Source organism: Ctenopharyngodon idella, chromosome 3 (genome assembly GCF_019924925.1).
Source record: "Ctenopharyngodon idella isolate HZGC_01 chromosome 3, HZGC01, whole genome shotgun sequence".
NCBI classification, from domain to species: domain Eukaryota; kingdom Metazoa; phylum Chordata; class Actinopteri; order Cypriniformes; family Xenocyprididae; genus Ctenopharyngodon; species Ctenopharyngodon idella.
Genome location: NC_067222.1, coordinates 56,092,752 through 56,114,367, shown reverse-complemented (window position 1 = coordinate 56,114,367; position 21,616 = coordinate 56,092,752). Strand labels below are relative to the sequence as shown.

The following is a 21,616-nucleotide window of genomic DNA, read 5'->3' as shown; positions in this document are numbered from 1 at the left end:
TTAAACATATATAATCATCTCTGTAATACATTTTAATTTTAATTTTGCAACTTATAAAGCATTAAAATATATGTTAAATGTAGTGTAGGAAATGGCAAATGTAAATTATATTATTGAATTTGAATTATCATTTTGCTCCAAACATTGCATATATGGTATGGAAAATTTAAATACAGAAATGCATTGCCATTTTACATATTACATTGCAAATTGAATTCTGCTACACATATGCTTCCATAGTTTTCATCAGTCATAAATGCCTAAATATGAAGTTTATTTTATTAAGTTAAGTTTTTTTTATTTTTTTATTTTTTTTTATAAATCATGTAAGACCATTAACTCTGTTAAATTATTCTCTTCTTAAAGATGGAGTTTATTAAAGAGAAAGAGAGTGAAGACATAAAGATGGTGTTTATTAAATATGAGTCTGAAGAAATAAAGATTGAAGAAACATTCAGTGTGAAACATGAAGATACTGAGGAACAAACAGGTTGGTTTTATTCTCACAGCTGAACTCAGTCATTTGATCATTATTAAAATGTCCAGCTCTACAGAAATAGAGAATATACAGAAATATAATCTTACAGAAAAGTGTCCGAATTCACTCAGTCGGTTCATTCACTCCTTCAAGTGGACTTAATGTAGAACTAGAGTTAGGGTTTGGTTACTTGTAATTAAGCATTATTAACTCATTACTGTTGAGCCTACATGTAGTAATGTGTAACTACATCACCTTAACCTTCAATTTTTCCATTAAATATGATCCTGGACCACAAAACCAGTCGTAAGTCGCATGGGTATATTTGTAGAAATGGCCAACAATACACTGTATGGGTCAAAATTATAAATTGTTCTTTTATGCCAAAAAGCATTAGGATATTAAGTAAAGATCATGCTACATGAAGACATTTTGTAAATTTTCTACCGTAAATATATAAATGTATTTTTGTAAGGAATGTATGCTAAGTACTCTTGTTTGCATGTCTCTCTTTAAAAGCCAATAGTAACTGAAACCAAGTAGATAACACAATAATTATTTTTGCATACAAAATCAGAGAGTTTTTTTTTTAAGTAAAAGTGTTCTATCAAACGATACCTACCATTTGACTCTCCTTGCTATAGTTTTGGAGTTATGAGGTTTTACTTTTGTGTTTGTCACTCAGAAAAAACAACTCTAAAAATGCCTTCAGGTATATATTTAGATTTATTTGCACCCTCCAGGATTTCAAATGCTTGTATCATATCCTAACAAACCATACATCAAGAAAGCATATTTATTTAACTTTCAGATGATGTATAAATCTTAATTTCAAAAAAGTGACCCTTATGACTGGTTTTGTGGTCCAGGGTCTCAAATCATAGATCAATTGTTTGCATTTATGAACTTTTAACAGTGTTGGGTAAGTTACTCTAAAAAAGTAATGAATTACTAATTTCATCTTCAATAGTGTAATTAGATTACTGTACAAATGATTCCAAAAAGTATTTAATTTCTTATTAGTTTCTAAGTCTTATATAAACCTCGATGAGTTAATAAATGATACAAGGATAGACATGAAATGCCTCTTTTAATTCTTTCAAATAAAAAATATAAAAATTCTTAAATTATTCTGGCACACTTAAGTTTAGGGTCCAATTCTCATTATTAATGAGGACTTTTGCCTTAGTAAACTCCTGATTACTGCTTATTAATATTTAAAGTAGTAAAGTTTAAGTATTGGGTAGTATTAAGGATGTAGAATCCACCTTATTCCAACGCCCCATGATGCTTTGCGCAAATTATGTGAGTAACTTCTGTTAAGCTGTAAACAGTCAGTGAAAGGCTCACTCTATGAACCCAGTAATGCGTTTTATTTTAAAACTGGGTACAATGAGATGACATAATTCTACTCACCCTTCAACCAACGAACAATAAAAGGACATTTAAAAGTGTAAAAGCATCAGGTACTTTCAACAGACCATGAAAAAGCACAATTCTTTCCACAGCAATAATGGACGGGTTAAATATAACTATAGTAGGGGTGTAAGAAAATATCGATACACGTGAATATCACGATACTATGTTTGGCAATACTGTATCGATTCTCAAAAACACTGTATCGATATTTATTTAATTATTTATTAACATCCAAGATTCGTGGCTTTGTGTTCAGTTTAAACCACAGACTGTATAAAACCCAACCGCTAGATGTCAGCGTTATCTCAGAACGTAAACTGACGCGTAGCCGGAGAAGCTTACTTAATATCCTGATGCCATCCGTGCTGCTGAGAAAGGGGTTCGATAGAATATGTAACGTTACTGCACTTTTTCCTCTCAATAACAAAATAAACACACAACAGAAATGACAGCGGTGACAGCAGAAAGCATCTGATCATAGCAATGTGGATATGGTTGCACCAGCTCTGTTCAGCACTTCAGTGAAGGCACGTTTATTTAAATAGCACTTTATACAATAGGCTGCTTTAAAGCAAGCAGCTTTACAGTATTAAATATAAAACAAACAGACATTCATGAAATGGACTATGCACTAGTTGTTAAATAGTTTAGAAATTAAAAACTGCTATACTGTGAACTTTTAAAACATATAACTGTTACACCTAAAAATTCCTGCAGTCACTTTACTATTTTTCCCTTAGATTGCACAAAATAGTGATTAGTGATATAAATGCAAAGGATACTGTATTGACTAAATAAAATAAAGTTGTTTTCAGGTTTTATGCATATGGTGGTGTGTTTTTTATGACCGTTTTTTTCTCAAATTAGATCCTCTTTCTAAAAAAAAATAAGAAATATTGCAATATATCGTATCGTAACCCCTGTATCGTGATATGTATCGTATCGCCAGATTCTTGGCAATACACAGCCCTAAACTATAGTGATATATATCTGCATTAAGTAATATACGTTCCTTAATAAAAATGTTCATGAACTTCAGCATTGAGTGAGACTATTTCAAAGTGATTTCCATTTTAATAAATTGTATTTACCTGTGAAAACAAACCTGGAAAGAGACATGAGGCTTTGAGGAGAAAAAAAAAGGGGAAATTTTTCGTGTGTTCCAGTGAATTATTAATGGGATATATCGTAAATTATTTCGGGAGAACAGACCACAAATGTGCAGTATATGTTGTCTTTTTTCATACTATTACAGCGGTATGCAAAGGGACAAAATAAAATAATCACGAGGATAGAAACCAGCGGCTGAAAAGAGCTTATGCCATAGATATTCTTGTTATAACATGTTACGTTAAAATACCAAGCGTTACGTAATTCTCATGATGTCTGAAAATAAAACATGAAAGAAAAATTGACAGCTCATTCGGTCAAACTGACGGATAAGCTTTATTTGTAGGGCAACCTTATGATTTGAAACGATTAGTTTCAGTCTTTTTGAATGGAAGTTCCCCAAACCGGAAGTGGAACCCATAATTCAAAACGCAGTAGGCTAGTCAGGAATAAGGTCAATAAGGTCTTGCAGAATAAGGCATTATTATGAGCTTTTTAAGTACTAATAAATATACACCAATATACTAGTAATGTTCATGCTAATAACTATTATTTTTATTATTCTTATTAACTCGCCAAAGTATTTAAAGTGAAAAGGACACATAGACTTTACATTTTGATTAGGGCTGTCAACGTTAATGCATGCGTTATTAATTCAAAATTTTTAATGCATTAAAATAACGCATTTAACACAAATAAATTACTGAAGCATGTGAAATTGCGTCATTATCGTAATTTTACGTCATGCAGTTAGATGATCTTAAAGTCCATGCTGATTATATCAGAGATGGCAGGGAGAATTATTCATTTCAGTGTCTGTTTCACTTTAAAACACAAAGTCTGTCATTGTATCTGAAGAGCGCGAACCCTCCCGCATCGTGCTGTTCCTGTCTGAATGGAACTTCGAAACATTGCACCGCTGTATGGGGAGATGATATAAAAACTATGTTTATCGGCTGGATAAAGCAAACCAGCTTCTTGCTATGAAAGTTCTGATTGATGAGGATTGCGATCATGAGCTCTCTCGGCGCACTGATCTCACGTTGTCTTTATGCACAGACACATTTCAGTACATTCATATTGTTTTCACACACATTCAGGACAATGTTTGGATTTGTCCTGTAAATGTTGCTGTGTGCAGGCCAAGGCAGTTGGTTTAGGTTTTTTTGTTATGTCCATGTGGTCCTGTTCAGTATCGCAACTTGACTTGTCTAAAATGCAAACAAGCTCTTTGCTGTTGCACACTATACACTGTGAATTCTCAAAAAGTTTTTTTGCTGTGTTTTTTGTGTGTGTTTGCTTTGGTGTACATAAATGTATGAACTGTTTGGACTCATAGCATTTGGTTATTTGGTGTCCTTTTGGAGTCTGCAAGTGTCCTCTTTTTGAAAAGACCTAAATTTACCTTAAAAAGCTGAAAAATACAGTTTTGTGAGACTCGCACTTAAATCTGATGTATGCTTAATTTCACAATAAGTGTGAGATTAATCGCGAGGGTCTGAGGATTTTTGGGGCCCTGGAGAAGTTTTGACATGCCCTGACATTTGTGCTTTTTTCAGTTCATAAACATATTAATGACAAAAGTGTCATTACACTGTATTCAGCACAAACTAGGCTACAATAATATGTGAGGAGCATGAATGTACATGTTTGTTTTTTTGAAGGAATACCGTTTATTACCGTTGGAAAAAAACAAAAAACTTAAGTCACTGAAATAAGGCCAAAAAATATATATTAAATCTGTGTTCACAAGATTTCTGGGTATTGGAGGTTGTAGACTAGAGTTTTTGCTTCAAAATGATGTAAAAATTATCCTGCCTACTCGTTCATATAAAACAATATATTGATTTACATTTTGTAAGACACTTTTTGTCAAGAAACACAGTATGCGTGGAGAATAATGCTGTGATTCACAACTGAGAGGACAAAAGATTCACATAATGACCTGCATAATAATGAGCTCTTTCAGTCAGGTAGGATGTGTGAAAAAACCCTCTGTGATCATGCTGATAACAGGATTAATGTCCACTCTTGACAAAAATACATGATTTTTGTGATCTCATGCACGTATTATTGCACATCATGTGAAGAAAATTTTGTATAGGCCTAAGTTAAATTACAGTACCAGTCAAAAGATTGGACGCATTACTAATGTTTTTAAAAGAAGTCTCAAGTCTCTAACTAAATAATGGTTTTCTATTTTAATATACTTTAAAACAGTGGTCTCAAACTGCCGGCCCGCGGGCCATTTACGGCCCGCCCTCCCCCTTCACCCGTCCCGCAACTGATCTAAAAAATAAAACATAATCCGGGCCGCTAAATTATTATTTTTTTTATTATTATTCTCTAGTTGTCTCATACCATATTCCACATGCAAAGAAAAAGTCGCTGTTCTAAGAGGCCATTCACAGATATCGCATCACATGAGCGGCCGTGCCGCTTTCTCCTTCTTTTCAAAGCGCTTGCGCTGCCATGGCGTCTGTCGTTGCTATGGAACCATGAACTGCGCTCTCCACGATAACAGATTTCTAGTCCTTGCATTAGCTCTACTACTATATATATTTATGGAGATGAGAAATAAAAACCCGCCTTTTACAGATATGATCAGCTGTTAGGCTGAGCTTTCGATGTTGTTAAGGAAAGGCCAAAGCTCATCGGTTTGGTCCTTGTCACATGAAAAGTTGAGATGTTTTCATCTCGCCGCGGCATAGGTGTGCCTGGAAAAATGAGCACGCCGCACCACATGCGCGTCGCGACCGCGTCGCTTCTATGAGCGCACTTGCTTAAATCACAGTAAAAGCACTTGTGCAAGTTGCGAGCGTCGATTTAAACCACCGAAGCGTGTCCGATGCGCATCAAACGGCATCTTGAACAAATGTGGCTCAGCTGTGTGAGCAAGCTCTGCCAGGTGATGCAAAGCGTGTGAACATTCCTACCTCTATGGCATTTCATATAGGCTACTATATTTGTTATATAATATAGCCTAAATGTTAATGTGTAGTTGACAAACTATACATCATTAAAAAGAACTAAGACTCAAGCCTCAAATTTTGACCTCCGTTTTACTCTTAAAATCTTATATTGACCGTAGTTTCTTAATATGCTTAAAAGCATGCACATTTGGAGAAATATTGATGGATTCTCATATGTTTATGTCAATTTTATATACAGAGGAGTAATATTTATTCTATATTTATTGTCATCACTGTGAGCGCTGGATACTGTGTTTTCAATTTAGGAGGGTGCTCTGTACACTTTTAGCCCACAAATATCTCAGTAAAGAACAGAGGCATATCACGTGACATTCCAGGAACTAACAGAGGCTTCCAGAGATCACTAACCATGGCTATAACATGCAGATAAACACTTTTGAAGACAATAAATACACGTTTGCGACGATGTATTCATGTATTGCCTCAGAATTTGCATCTGAATAGCGCTAGCTCCGTGGGCGTGGCCGCATTGGCGGATAATGAGCTGAATCACGGGCGTCTGACATGGCTCTCTTTTCATACAGATTACATAAACAGAGAATTTTTGTTTCAATTTGACTTACACGATTTAAAACCTGACATTTCAACATTTCTTTAGACATAAGTCTAATTTTAATGTGATTAATATTCACTAAGTTACACTTCATTTTCTGAGAACTATCAGATTAGACTTCGTTCAGGGGGAGACGACAGATCACGCATCATGTTTGTTTTCTTTATTTTACAAAAAGCACAACATTTTGTTTTTACTGTGAGTGTACACAAATAAAAGAAGATATTTCACAGATTAAAATGGTGTATAACTCTTAATTGTATGTGCAACACTGACAGAGTATTTTAAGTCTTCTTTCACGCTTAAAAAATTATCTATTGAAAGCCCTAATTTTTATGTTAAATCCACTATTGTATTATATACAATTGTTCTACAGTCTAAACACCATATTTAGTTCAATAACATCAGAAGAAAACATAGGAGTAATCCCTTACTTTACTTTTTCAAGGGAAAAGTAATTAGGTTACAGTAATTTCTTAGTAACTACAACTACTATATGAGTAAAACACTCAGATAGCCTCAAGGGAGTGAGCAGCACATTCGTGACAGAGCGCGCCCCACACCCCCGGTGCGGTCCGGTGGGCATGTTGAAGGAGGAGTGGTCTGTTCGTTGGCGTGTGTGATCTCGGTGATAATGTCCCATTGAACTGGAGTGAGCAGTAAGGTGTCTGGGATTATGTTCTCTGTGTTCTCTGTCCGTTCCACCTCCTCGTGCTGTCGTGATAGTGCGTCCGCCTTGGTGTTTTTAGAGCCTGGTCTGTAAGTTACCGAGAACTGGAAGCGCGTGAAGAACAGGGCCCATCTAGCTTGCCGTGGGCTTAGACGTTTGGCTGAACGCAGGTATTCCAGGTTCTTATGGTCAGTGAGAATGGTGAACAGATGTTTAGCTCCCTCCAGCCAGTGCCGCCACTCCTCCAGAGCTGCCTTCATAGCCAGTAATTCCCGATTGCCCACATCGTAATTACGTTCTGCCGCCGACATTTTCCTTGAATAAAAGGCACAGGGGTACATTTTCTCTGGGTTACCTTGGCACTGGGAAAGAACGGCCCCTATGCCCGTGCTGGAGGCGTCCACCTCTACAATGAAAGGGAGTTCGGGGTCTGGATGTCGGAGGATGGGTGCCGTGGTGAAGCGCTCGTTTAGTTCTTGGAAAGCCTGTACTGCCTCAGAGGACCAGATGAGACATGAGGACTGCCGCTTGGTCATAGACGTTAATGGGGCTGCAACGCCGCTGAAGTTCCGGATGAACCGCCTGTAGAAGTTGGCAAACCCCAAGAACCGTTGTAATTCTATCAATGTGCGGGGTTGTGGCCATTCCAGTACCGCCCTCACCTTACGGTCATCCATGGCCACGCCCTCACGGCTGATAACGTAACCCAGAAAGGAGGTGGAGGTTTGGTGGAACTCACATTTCTCTGCTTTTGCATATAGTTTATGTTGAATCAGTCTCTGCAGCACCGCCCGTACGTGCTGAACATGTTCCTTGAAAGAGTTTGAGTAGATGAGGATGTCATCTATGTAGACTATAACCCAGCGATTAAGCATGTCACGGAAGACGTCGTTAATGAAAGATTGGAAGACAGAGGGACTGTTGGCCAGCCCGAACGGCATGACGAGGGTCTCGTAGTGACCAGTGGTTGTGGAAAAGGCTGTCTTCCATTTGTCCCCTTCTCTGATGCGGATTAGATTGTATGCACAGCGAAGGTCCAACTTGGTAAAGTATGCGGCCTGCCTGAGTTGTTCGAGGGCTAGAGGAACTAGAGGCAAGGGGTACCGGAACTTGACGGTGATGTCATTTAGTCCACGGTAATCGATACAGGGTCTTAACCCGCCGTCCTTTTTTTTGACAAAGAAGAATCCTGAGGCTGCCGGTGATGTGGACGGGCGGATAAATCCTTTAGCTAGTTCCTCCTCGATGTAGGCTTTCATTGCTGCTGACTCGGGTTGTGACAGGGGAAAGATCCTGCTCTTGGGAGGTGTTGTTCCAGGCAACAGGTCGATGGCACAGTCCCCGGGACGATGAGGAGGTAGCTCGGTGGATTTGTTCTTACTGAAGGCTACAGCCAAATCGGCATATTCATCAGGTATGTTAAGTTTTTCAGTGTCAGAATCGTGGAGTGCAGCAGCTTGAACTGGCAGGGGAGTGATTTGTTTCAAGCAACTTTCATGGCAGTTAGCGCCCCATTGCACAATCTGGCCTTCTTTCCAGGAAACGTGAGGGTTATGGGTTCTGAGCCACGGTAGACCAAGGATCACAGGGTTGTTGGGTGAGTGGATAACATAGAAGCGGATTAGTTCATGGTGAAGCGCCCCTACTTGCAAGGTGAGTTCATCTGTGATATGGACCACTCTGCCTCCGACGATGGGCTTCCCATCTAGCGCCTCCACTGTCAACAGGGAATTACAGTCTGTTAGGGAGATGTTATGATCTTTGATGAATGTATCTGACATGAAATTCCCAGCGGCTCCAGAATCCAGCAGGGCATGAGTGGATAGACGTTGGCCATTAATGGTAATCAGAATGGGAATTTTGAAGCAGTTGGAGGAATAGTTAGAGTGATGTGGAGAACGCACCGCTTTGGGATTGGAAGACTGAGGTCGTACGGGGCAGTTAATCTTGACATGACCAGCCTGGCTGCAATAGAGACACAGGTGTAGTTGTCGTCTCCTTTCTCTCTCTTCGGGAAGTAGTGGGGTGTAGCCGAGTTGCATGGGTTCCAGAGCGGGACTGGCTGAGGCGGATACCCGTACACGCTGTCAGGTGCGTAGCAGATTGTCAATGTGAATGACCAGTTCAATGAAAGCGTTGAGCTAACTTCCCTCATCCCGGCACGCGAATTCAGCTTGTAGTTCCAGCGTTAGACCCCTTCGGAACAGCAGTTTTAATGTGTCCTCAACCCAGTTCGTTTGAGCGGCGAGAGTGCGAAAGTTCAGTGCATACTCGGCTGCTGTTTGTTTACCTTGGCTGAGAGAAAGTAACTGATCGCCGGCGCTCTTGCCTCCTTCGGGATGTTCGAAGACTTCTTTAAAGTTTCGCAAGAAATCCTGGTCGGCAGGGCTAAATCGGAGGCCTTGGAGCGTTTTCACCAGCTCTTCGGTAAGGGTAGTCAAGCGGTTGAGTTGATGTTGATGCACCGCTAGCTGGTTGGCCTGGGCAGTTAGTTCAGATGAAATCTGCATGAGGGCTGCTGGATCGCTGTTTGGCGAAGTCTTCTGTAATGATGGGTCGACAGAATGTGGATCCATTTGCAGCTATTTTATTAAAAGGACTTACAGAGCAGACAGGGCAAAGGCAGAGGCATAAACATAAACAATCACAGTCCAGGAAACAGGCTAAGATCAGGGCAGGCAGCAAAGGGTCACAGGGAATAAACAGTCCAAGCGATAACAGGTAAACAGTCCACAGAAAAACGCTCAGAAATGATCACCAAGGCAAATCAAGATGTGATCAAGATCATGTGTGTGTGTGTGTGTGTGTGTCTTAAATAGTGTAAGTGTGATGCGATGCAGGTGTGTGTGCAATCAGTCCCAGGAATGAGGGCCCATGGGAAACGTAGTCCAAATGAGAACTGATCAGTATTCCGGTGATGGCTCCTTCCGACAGTCCGGAGGAAGTGCCGAGGGAGCCACATTCGTGACAGAAGGATTCTATGGTCCAGTTAGTATTTTCACCCCATAATGGCGGCCGCGCTACCAGAGCGCCATCTAGTAAGCGTTACCCAAAAAATATCAAAGTGTCGCCTCCTGGGTTCTAAGCTCTGGTTCAGATCCAACCCTGATCGAACACACCTGCCTGTAATTATCAAGTGCCCCTGAAGATCTTAATTCACTGCTTCAGATGTGTCTGATCAGGGTTGGAGCTGAATGCCGTGTTCCAGGCAACCCATAACTTGTGTTTTTCCAACCTTCTACCCGTGAAACTGGAACAAAAGTCAAGCCTGTGACTTCCCAGCCGTGAACTCATACTAGATCTATGTACACCACGTTCCAAATTATAATGCAAGTGACATATCAGTAAGATTTCAGTACAATAAACATTAAGATTTTAGTTTTTCTAAGAAAATGTTTATGTATCCATGTCTTTTTAGATAATTGGTATCAATCTCAGACAAAATAATTTGCCAGGTCTATGGAAACCCTACTTAGAGATTGTTCCACATTATTAAGCAAGTCACAGTTCTCATGCAATATGGGAGGAAGAAAGATCTTTCTGAAGATGAAAAGCATGAAATGGTGCAATGTTGTGCAAAAGGCATGAAAACAACTAATATTGTGTGAAAACTGAATGGAGATTATCGAATTATGATAACATTTGTGAGTGATTTAGAGCAAAGCTCTCCATGCAGGCTGGCAGTTGTGCGTAAAGATGCATTTCAGCCATTTCATGCTTTTCATCTTTACTTTCACGACCGGACAAGGACCTGATTAAAACGTCAATACAAAAAAAAAAAAAAAAAAAACAGTGAGTATGACTGATTTTATTACATTTATTGTTAGTGGCGATCAATAGTAATGGGCTTTATAATGTACTGACGATAACAAGGTTGCGCTTTTGAGGCTTGCGCTCCGTCTTGAGGAAAAATGGAAACATGACCGAAGCACACACAAAAAGAAACTCGGTTAAACATACTGCGGTAATAATTCAAAATGTGGAGTTTTTATAACTTGATACAGTTAAGCAATATCACATGACCAAGAATGCTGTTTTCCTAAACAGGCTACCATCACGATTAAAAACATGACACTGATTTCATACAACAGATCAATTAACAAGTAGTTAATATTAAATCACTTACATTTTAGAAGGAACATTGACTGTTTTTGTTCTATTTTAGCAGCGAAAATAGTTTCAAACAGCAGTACCAAAGCACAACACTCAGCCTTGTTTTCATTACTGAATGATTAAGTGTTTTGAAGGAATCAGTTGAGTCAAAGATTAAATGACCCATTCATAAACAACTGCCTCATTCTTGAATGAATCGTTTGAATGAATGAATAAATGACCCACTCAATAAGACGGTTACTTGCCGCCACCTACTGGTGGTTTAGTTTCATTTTTAAAAGTATAATTTCCCCCCAAACATTTCATATTTGTATTTTCAAAAAATATTTAAAACAACCCCATAACATTAACGCAGTTATAATCAATCAAAAATATGCAGATTTAAATACGTCAAAGCTGCAATATTCTGAAAGGATATTGCTTCAGAACAAATTTATATTTCCACCACAAAAAATACTATAAAATACAAGTGACCAATGTACGTGTGTCTACATGACAAGGCTTAATGTCGAGCCCTGCATGTAGTCTTAATGGGCCGCGTTTCAGTCACCATTTCATATTGTCTGACAACAAAAACTGAAAAAATATAGATGAACAATTTTATTGGGAAATTGGCTGTATTAAAATATATTATGTGAGCAAAAGGGTAGCAACAGAGAAGCAAACAAATGTAAAGGGCTGACACTTGGCAGATTGCTAATACAACGACATGATGGATTTTCTAATTGCTGTAAGTTGTCATCTATCGACATTTAATGACATATATACATATATATGGCATTAAAAAATTGGCATTAAAAAGGCATTGAAAAGCATTAAATTAGATTTGATGAAACCTGTAGAAACCTTGTAAAAAAAAAAAAAGGTATAACAGCTTCTCTTGCCTTATGCACCGTTTTCTTCCTCCATTTTCCCTCAAATAAGCAAGGAACTGCTAATGCTAAAAAACCTGCCTGTAACACAGCAGAACTCTGCAGAAAATGTAGATCCAAAGCCACTGGAAGGCAAGCCTGCAACCTTTAGCCAAGAAAACATAACTTCTAATGCTAATCCTCCGCCCCCACAGAGGCTGCTTTTGAATGGATGTCAATGGATGAGAGGCTTCACTATGCTGATTAAACAGCTTTTGTTGGGAAATAGCTAATCGTTTAAATTTATCCACAGCCTGTTTGCCAATCTTCAGCATGTTTTACACTAAACAATACTTTAGTTGAGAACTGCATGTAGATTTTAGCTTGATAAAAATGTATTTTTTAAGAGAAGCCAGACTAGGGAATGTTGTGACTGATGTCACTGCCATTACACGATAGGCTGAGAGGTGCCGCATGTGATTAAGTTAGCCGTTACGCTTTCTACAATGGTAAGAGATACAGACGCTCTCATCTCCCTATAATAATGTGATCTCTGGTAGATCTCCAGAAACAGGACATCTAGTGTTTAATTTCTATTCAACTGCGCTCCATCTATTTAATGTACGTGTTCATACTGGTATTCGTTCACTGAAGTCTGTGAAGTTTAATGGAGCCTGTTGTCAGAAAATGCACATGTGCATGATTTTATAACATTTACAGGCAATAGTATAACCATAAAATGTAAGTTTTATGCTGAGGAAAACACATCTCATAAACATTCATTCTTTTTCTATCTAATGTCACTAGTGTGATCGCTCCATTCTGTGCCCTGGCCCGCTTGAAAAGGCACGGTTGGATTAGGCTTGGGCGCGGTACGGATGAAGTGAGATCACAACCAAGTACAGAATGGCTACTACTATTGTGTGTGCTTACACACAACAAACAAATATCTTCTATTACTTATTGAATAGTAAAGCACTTTTCAATTAATGTAATTAATTCGAGTATATTTAGGTTTATATCGAGTCCTGTTCTCACCTTATTGATGAACAGGAATTGTAGTTTGCAAATTCCTCCATCAATGTCAGCAATCTTCTAACAAGCTGATGATCTTAACCAGATGTGAAAAATAAAGGATACATTTAAAATGTACAGTGGTGTGTCCCTTTGGACCAGGTTTGAAAACCACTGGTGTATTGAGTATAAGATCTATAGATGGGATGGGCAACTCTGGTCCTGGAGGGACACTATTCTGCAGAGTTTAGCTCCATCCTTGATCAAACAAACCTGCAAAATTTAACCCAACCCCAATATTTAATCGTAAAGACTGATTTATACTTCTGTGTTGGACCTATGCCGGAGCCTCTGCACCGTAGGCTATGCATCTGTTTTCATTTATACTTCTGCGTCGTTGTCCGCGTTGACATGCATGCAGACCACTGGTAGGCAGTGTCCACGGTCATGTTGAGTATCAAAGCAAAAGCCAAAGAAGAAGCAGCTTGTCATGTACTTTGTCAGAGAAGCTTACAAATTCTTCTCCTATTGCCCTGCACCAATTTTTTGACCCAAGGGAGGGGTTCTAACAGACCAATCATAGCGCTTGCGGTCCGCGTAGAATTGGTGCATTGTTACATTTTCGAAGAGGTGCATGTCAGGCTACATCGTAAGCTACGTGTGGCACTCACAGCTTATGTACCTATGGCGTACACGCGACGCAGAAGTATAAATCAGCCTCAAGTCTTCAGGAATGCTTGAAAATTACAGGTAGTTGTATTTGATTAGGGATAAAACTTAACTCTGCAAAACAGTGGTCCTCCAGTACCAAAGCTGCCCATCCCTGACCCATAGGATAGGATAGGATAGGATAGGGTATAGATCAGTGGTCTTAAACTGTCGGCCCGCAGGCCATTTACGGCCCCCCCTGCAACTGGCCCACAACTTATCTATAAAATAAAACATAATCCAGCCCGCTAAATTATTATTAAGGGGCCATTCACATATTGCATCACATAAGTGGCCGTGCCTTCTTCTCCTTTCTCCGCTTTATCCTTTTTTCCAAAGCGCTTTCGCTCCCGTGGCGTTTGTCGTTGCTATGCAACCATTAGCTGCGCTTTCCATGATGACTAGGACGTTTCAGCAAAAGAAAAATAGTTTTCTACTCCTTGCATTAGCTTTACTAGTACTAGTTGTTTTTATATGGAGATAAGAAATAAAATCCCACTCTGCGCCTGGAAAAACAAGCGCGCCACATCGCAGGTGCTTTGTGACCGCGTCGCTTCTATTATGAGCGCGATTGCCTAAATTATAGTAAAAGCACTCAGCGAAGTCGCGAACGTCGATTTAAACTACCGAAACATGTCCGATGCTACCAATAAACGTTACAGATCCTCAAACGGCATCTTGGGCAAATGTGGCACAGCTGTGTGAGCAGAAGTGCTGCAGGTGTCTGGCAAGAAATACAGGTGCTGGTCATATAATTAGAATATCATCAAAAAGTTGATTTATTTCACTAATTCCATTCAAAAAGTGAAACTTGTATATTATATTCATTCATTACACACAGACTGATATATTTCAAATGTTTATTTCTTTTAATTTTGATGATTATAACTGACAACTAAGGAAAATCCCAAATTCAGTATCTCAGAAAATTAGAATATTGTGAAAAGGTTCAACTTTGAAGACACCTGGTGCCACACTCTAATCAGCTAATTAACTCAAAACACCTGCAAAGGCCTTTAAATGGTCTCTCAGTCTAGTTCTGTAGGCTACACAATCATGGGGAAGACTGCTGACTTGACAGTTGTCCAAAAGACGACCATTGACACCTTGCACAAGGAGGGCAAGACACAAAAGGTCATTGCAAAAGAGGCTGGCTGTTCACAGAGCTCTGTGTCCAAGCACATTAATAGAGAGGCGAAGGGAAGGAAAAGATGTGGTAGAAAAAAGTGTACAAGCAATAGGGATAACCGCACCCTGGAGAGGATTGTGAAACAAAACCCATTCAAAAATGTGGGGGAGATTCACAAAGAGTGGACTGCAGCTGGAGTCAGTGCTTCAAGAACCACTACGCACAGACGTATGCAAGACATGGGTTTCAGCTGTCGTGTCAAGCCACTCTTGAACAACAGACCGCGTCAGAAGCGTCTCACCTGGGCTAAAGACAAAAAGGACTGGACTGCTGCTGAGTGGTCCAAAGTTATGTTCTCTGATGAAAGTAAATTTTGCATTTCCTTTGGAAATCAAGGTCCCAGAGTCTGGAGGAAGAGAGGAGAGGCACACAATCCACATTGCTTGAGGTCCAGTGTAAAGTTTCCACGGTCAGTGATGGTTTGGGGTGCCATGTCATCTGCTGGTGTTGGTCCACTGTGTTTTCTGAGGTCCAAGGTCAACGTAGCCGTATACCAGGAAGTTTTAGAGCACTTCATGCTTCCTGCTGCTGACCAACTTTATGGAGATGCAGATTTCATTTTCCAACAGGACTTGGCACCTGCACACAGTGCCAAAGCTACCAGTACCTGGTTTAAGGACCATGGTATCCCTGTTCTTAATTGGCCAGCAAACTCACCTGACCTTAACCCCATAGAAAATCTATGGAGTATTGTGAAGAGGAAGATGCGATATGCCAGACCCAACAATGCAGAAGAGCTGAAGGCCACTATCAGAGCAACCTGGGCTCTAATAACACCTGAGCAGTGCCACAGACTGATCGACTCCATGCCACGCCGCATTGCTGCAGTAATTTAGGCAAAAGGAGCCCCAACTAAGTAATGAGTGCTGTACATGCTCATACTTTTCATGTTCATACTTTTCAGTTGGCCAAGATTTCTAAAAATACTTTCTTTGTATTGGTCATTAGTAATATTCTAATTTTCTGAGATACTGAATTTGGGATTTTCCTTAGTTGTCAGTTATAATCATCAAAATTAAAAGAAATAAACATTTGAAATATATCAGTCTGTGTGTAATGAATGAATATAATATACAAGTTTTACTTTTTGAATGGAATTAGTGAAATAAATCAACTTTTTGATGATATTCTAATTATATGACCAGCACCTGTAGAATAGTGTAAAAATGTATTCAGGGATTACATTTGTTCAGTGCAAGTTTTGATGTTAATTAAGCTAAAATAAAGTAAAGGAAAATATTTGCAACTGTTAAAAACTAATATTGTATGTAACAATGATAGACAGTGCTGTTTACATTTTTTTTTAAGTATAGCAAAAATATCTTAGTAATGAAATTTGAAGTAAATGAGAAATAATCCAAAGGAAAGTAGTTTTTCAGAAATTTTGCGCTTCCTTGTGCTTGAATGTTAAAATGGCCCTCCTATGAGGTGTCAATCACAGCAATGGCCCCCAGACAATTTAAGATTGAGACCCCTGGTATAGATCATACATGTTGTTGGTTTTGATGCTTTAAATGTCTAAATTGTTTTATGTCTGTTTTTGCCCTAGACCTGATGGCACTGAGAGAGGCGAGTCTTGAACTTAATGAAAAAGAAGAGAAAAAACATTATAATTTGATGACTAAAGAAAGATCAAAACAGGTTTCCTCACAAAAAGGAGCTCAAAAGATAGAAACTAAAAGTTATTTAACCTGCCAACAGTGTGGAAAGACTTTTAATCAACATAGAAACCTTAAAGTCCACTTGAGAATTCACACCGGAGAGAAGGCTTACACCTGTCAACAGTGTGGAAAGAGTTTCACACGTAAAGACATGCTTAAAGTTCACATGAGAATTCACACTGGAGAAAAGCCTTTCACCTGCCAACAGTGTGGAAAGAGTTTCAGTCAAAAAGGAAGTCTTACAGCCCACATGAGAGTTCACACTGGAGAGAAGGCTTACACCTGCCAACAATGTGGAAAGAGTTTCACACAAAAAGGAAACCTTAAAGGCCACATGAGAATTCACATTAAAGAGAACCCATTTACCTGCCAACAGTGTGGAAAGAGTTTCAATCGAAAAGCAAGCCTTAAAGTCCACATGAGAATTCACACTGGAGAAAAGCCTTACACCTGCCAACAGTGTGGAAATAGTTTCCGTGACAAAGGAAACCTTACAGCCCACATGAGAACTCACACTGGAGAAAAGCATCATACATGTCGAGAGTGTGGAAAGAGTTTCAGTCGAAAAGAAGGCCTTATAGTCCACATGAATAATCACACTAGAGAGAGCCCATTCACCTGTCAACAGTGTGGAAAGAGTTTCAGTCAAAAAGGACACCTTAAAGTCCACATGAGAACTCACACTGGAGAAAAGCCTTACACCTGCCAACAGTGTGGAAAGAGTTTTAATGAGACAGGAAACCTTAAAGCCCATATGATAATTCACACTGGAGAAAAGCCTCATACCTGTCAAGAGTGTGGAAAGAGTTTCAGTTGGAAAAAAAGCCTTACAGCCCACATGAGCGCTCACACTGGAGAAAAGACTTAAAGTCCCCCTGTGGTCAAATATGTTATCCCTTAAAACTCATCTTTGATCACCAAAATGACATATTTTAAAAAAAAATTCAAGTGGAAAAAAAAATTCTTTGCGCCTTAAAATAGCTTGTAAATCCTTGTCTCATTTAATATGCACGGATCTATGGATATGCAAATTAGGCCCGCCTCCACTAGCTCAGCCGTTTTCCTCTGTGGACATGCTAATGGATGTTTGACAGTTTCGTTGCTTTTAGTTTTCAGATTTAAAAAAGATGAAAACCTGCAGGCACCCGTGTCTTCTCCATACATGAAACAAATGCACATCCTTGAATGAGCGTGAACTTCCATCGTATTTACTTGAACTTATCAGGTAGGCTAAAATTTATAATGGACTGACTAGCTCTCTGAACTTGACGTGCGAGGACACACTGACTGAATATGCACATGAATCACGGTCACACGCTCAGAGCAATATTGTTTTAGCTATGTTTATAGTATTAAAATATTTTGAAGGACAAAAACATGAACTTTATTGGCTTTACTTCAAGTCAGCTGTCACTTTACTTTGGCTCGAGCCGCTATGCACTCGCACACTTGGCACAGCCCTTGCGATGGTTCTGTCATTAATTAATATAAATTAATATAATTAGCCTTTTGCTTGACTACATTATCAAACAGCTAATAATGTGTTGCTAATGTTACACACCGTTCCTGTTCTTCATCTCAGAGTCAGACAGCTGCCTTCTAACAATCAGTATCCTTACAAACGCTTTCAACAACTCAGAACGTCAGTGGAGAAAGGCTTATAGTTCATCATAACATCGTAATAGACTCGCTATATTGATAAATCTACACAATTTTTCATATCAACAGAAAATATACCAGGATAACCTGGCTTCTCTCGAGACTTTCCTGTTTCAGAGCAGTCATAGTTAATGATATGCTAAAGCCTGCCGGCACGTTGTTCTGATTGGTTACGAGGTAGTCTGTGACGTCACAAACACCACCGATTTCAAACCGCAGGTTTTTGGTTTACTGCAGTTTTAAACATAAAATACTCAGCAATGGTGCTGACTTATGAATTTGCACATGATTTGTCTTAGAGCATATTAAAAACACTACATAGACATATAAACAACATTAAAAACTTGATTTTCACCACAGGGGGTCTTTAACAACTGCTGCTGATATCAGAGCAATTCACAATTAAACACAATAAAATACTAACTCTGTTACACAAGTATCGAAGAACTCTTACATTAAGAAAAAAGATAAGTAGAAAGAATTGTCTTGATTTCTAAAGAAATAAATCAAAACTAAGTGAGTTTTGGTCAATCAAGCTCATTTATCTGCCAATGGGGAAAAATAAGAAAAATAATCTTCATTCAAACCGAAAACAAGATTATTTTTACACCGCTGGTATATTTGAGATTGTCCTTTATTTAGAAAGCTCCCTTGTGTAATCTGAAGCAGTTTGTTGTGTACAGCTTTGAATTTTCACAACGGTACTCTTTGTTTACATTAATAAACTTGCATATTGGCTATTTATTATTAGTACTTATAAAGCACAACCATATTCTACATCCCTTAATCCTGATACCTAAACATAAACTCTACAGCAACTACCTTACTAACTTACAGTGACCAGGAGGGGACATGTTCGGTTCACTTAGTTTTGTCATGGCCACATGATGTAAAGTCGTGGCCTCGAGATCATGAGGGAAAGATATATATTGCATTGTAATTATATTGTATTGTGCGCGATGTTGCCACAGCGTTCAAATGAAGTTTATCAATAAATGTTTGCATTGTACATTTTTAATCCAAGTCTTTTAAATCCATTCACTGATTGTTTATTTTTTTTATTGTAATATTTTTATATTATTAGTTATTTAGCTATTCATTGTAAATATCATTTCTCATATCTCTTTATCTAATTAGGCTACATGGCAAATTTTCTAGAGGAAAAAAATACTATAATAATACTGAAGGTTAAATTAACTTATTTATATACAAACACTTAAATTACATATATGCAGCGCGAGATATTTGAAATGCTGTGGGTGGGAAGTGCGCGTGGTGCGGGAGAAAACGCCCGAGGTTCTGGGGATTCCTGCATTATAATATTGAGTTAAGTTTTTGAATTAATATTTGTCTTCTTTTATTTGTCTTTGACATCTTAGCTCTGATTTGATGTATATGTTTGCCCAAAATGATGATCCAAATCTGTAAGTAAAGACTTTGTGAGCTAACGTTACATTTGCCTAACGTGGTGTTTTGCTTCGTCCAGGGAAAAATGTTAGGATTTTTTTTTTTAGTATAAATCATGATTTTAGTAGAAATAGTAGATTATAATAGTAGTATTTGCACAACTAATTAATTGACCTAGCAAACAACTTTCGACCACTAATAAGTGCTGTAAAAATGTTTCTCCCCTTAGGACCTAAAGCTTTTCAATGTTTTTTGATGACTGAGGACACTTTTGAAATATATGGTAATTTCTATTTAAAAAAAAAACTGATATAGTTGTTAATGAATTACTAATGTTGGATATGAGTAAAATCCATGTTGTTTATTGACTTGCATATTATCCTCTTAAACAAATTTAGACTTGGAATTATCCAAACCAGATCTTCATCAAAGGATTAGTTCACTTTCAAATTAAAATTTTCTGATAATTTACTCACCCCCATGTCATCCAAGATATTCATGTCTTTCTTTCTTCAGTCGAAAAGAAATTAAGGTTTTTGATGAAAAATCCTGGAATGTTTTCTCCAGAAATTATTGTGTTTCCCCCTTGGGAAAAGACAGAAGGTGAGTAACAGCAAATTTTCATTTTTGTGTTTTTATTTTCAGACTAAATTATAAATGCAACCAGTGACTAATTCAGATGTTTCTTAATTGCAGATCTGGCTAGTCATTAATACAAATTATTTTAGTTTTGTAAAAAAAAAAAAAAAAAAAAATTGTCTTATTCTTTGCTGTCACATATCTGCACATAATCTGATTCCTTATTAGATTATTTTTCTAATTTTAAAAAAAAAATCTGAATAATCACAATTGCTTTATCACAGACTGAAAACATTCACCTGAGAAGAGTGTCCTGTAGGCCCTTTTTTCCTGAGAGAAAGTCCTGAAGACATCATCAACGAGTACCTTGTGGTGAGTTGAACATCAGCATATTCTGATTTATTTTTCAGAAAAAGTATAAATATGTTTATTTTGTAGTAATTCTAGCAAAAGGCAATGAAACTGGTTTGTTTTATGTACACAACTTTAGGATAGCCAGACAGATGATTGTGAGGGTGACCTTCAGCAGCTCTTCGTGATGGTGGTCATTATTCTGAAGGAAGGGGAGAACTTCATGAACCAAATGAAATCACCCTTAACACATCTTTAGTTAAGCATCGTGAGATATTGCCTGCTACAATCTCTTCTGATGGTGGTTTTCTAAGGGCTTGATAACGGTAATCACTCACACCATGTCTAAGGATTTTAGCGATTTTGCCCCTTCATAAATATTTGACCTGTCTGAATTTGTCACTTTTTTATGTGTATTATCTTCTTTACAGGCTACAAATACAGTAATTTTTTTGTGATTTTGTTGGGTTTTTTATTGTAAATGTATAGACTGCTGCACGGCCTTTAAAGGTGCAGGTGGCACGCGCTCTAAAGAAAGGCAGAGTTCGTTCCTGACTGTTTTTGCATTCAGCATGTTGGTCCTTGAAGCAGAGCACACAACAAGAACTGATCTCAGTAAATTCTTTGTAAAGGACATCTGTCCATGGTCTCTGGAGTTGGTTTGAACCATGCTTTATTTTTTCCCAGCTCTCTAATTTTATTGCTATACTGAAATTTGTTGGACCTGGTGTTGTGGCCCTCAACTCTTCATTGTTTCTGTTATGTTCATGTTCCTTTTCATCTTCATTTTCAGAATATGTGGACAATGAAATCAAGTCACTCTCCTTGCTTTCTGACTTCAAATCCAAACCGTTTGTATTT

General features: G+C 38.3%; 2 protein-coding genes across 2 annotated transcripts in view; both read left to right on the top strand.

Moving 5' to 3' along the window:
- The window catches only part of LOC127508857 (gastrula zinc finger protein XlCGF8.2DB-like), a 158,727-nt gene that overhangs the window by 3,143 nt on the left and 133,968 nt on the right, over nucleotides 1-21,616 (top strand). The gene's annotated exons all lie outside the window — the stretch shown is intronic.
- LOC127508855 (gastrula zinc finger protein XlCGF8.2DB-like) lies at nucleotides 309-19,871 on the top strand. The gene is made up of 2 exons (XM_051887316.1): nucleotides 309-490; nucleotides 16,648-19,871. Exons 1-2 carry the CDS (start codon nucleotides 367-369, stop codon nucleotides 17,625-17,627), a joined length of 1,104 nt encoding a protein of 367 aa, XP_051743276.1. The 5' UTR covers nucleotides 309-366; the 3' UTR covers nucleotides 17,628-19,871.

Coding starts and splice junctions, on each gene's coding strand:
- LOC127508855 (XM_051887316.1), top strand. CDS start 367: ATGGAGTTTATTAAAGAGAAAGAGAGTGAAGACATAAAGATGGTGTTT. Junction 491..16,647: donor AGATACTGAGGAACAAACAG/GTTGGTTTTATT, acceptor TTTTTGCCCTAG/ACCTGATGGCACTGAGAGAG.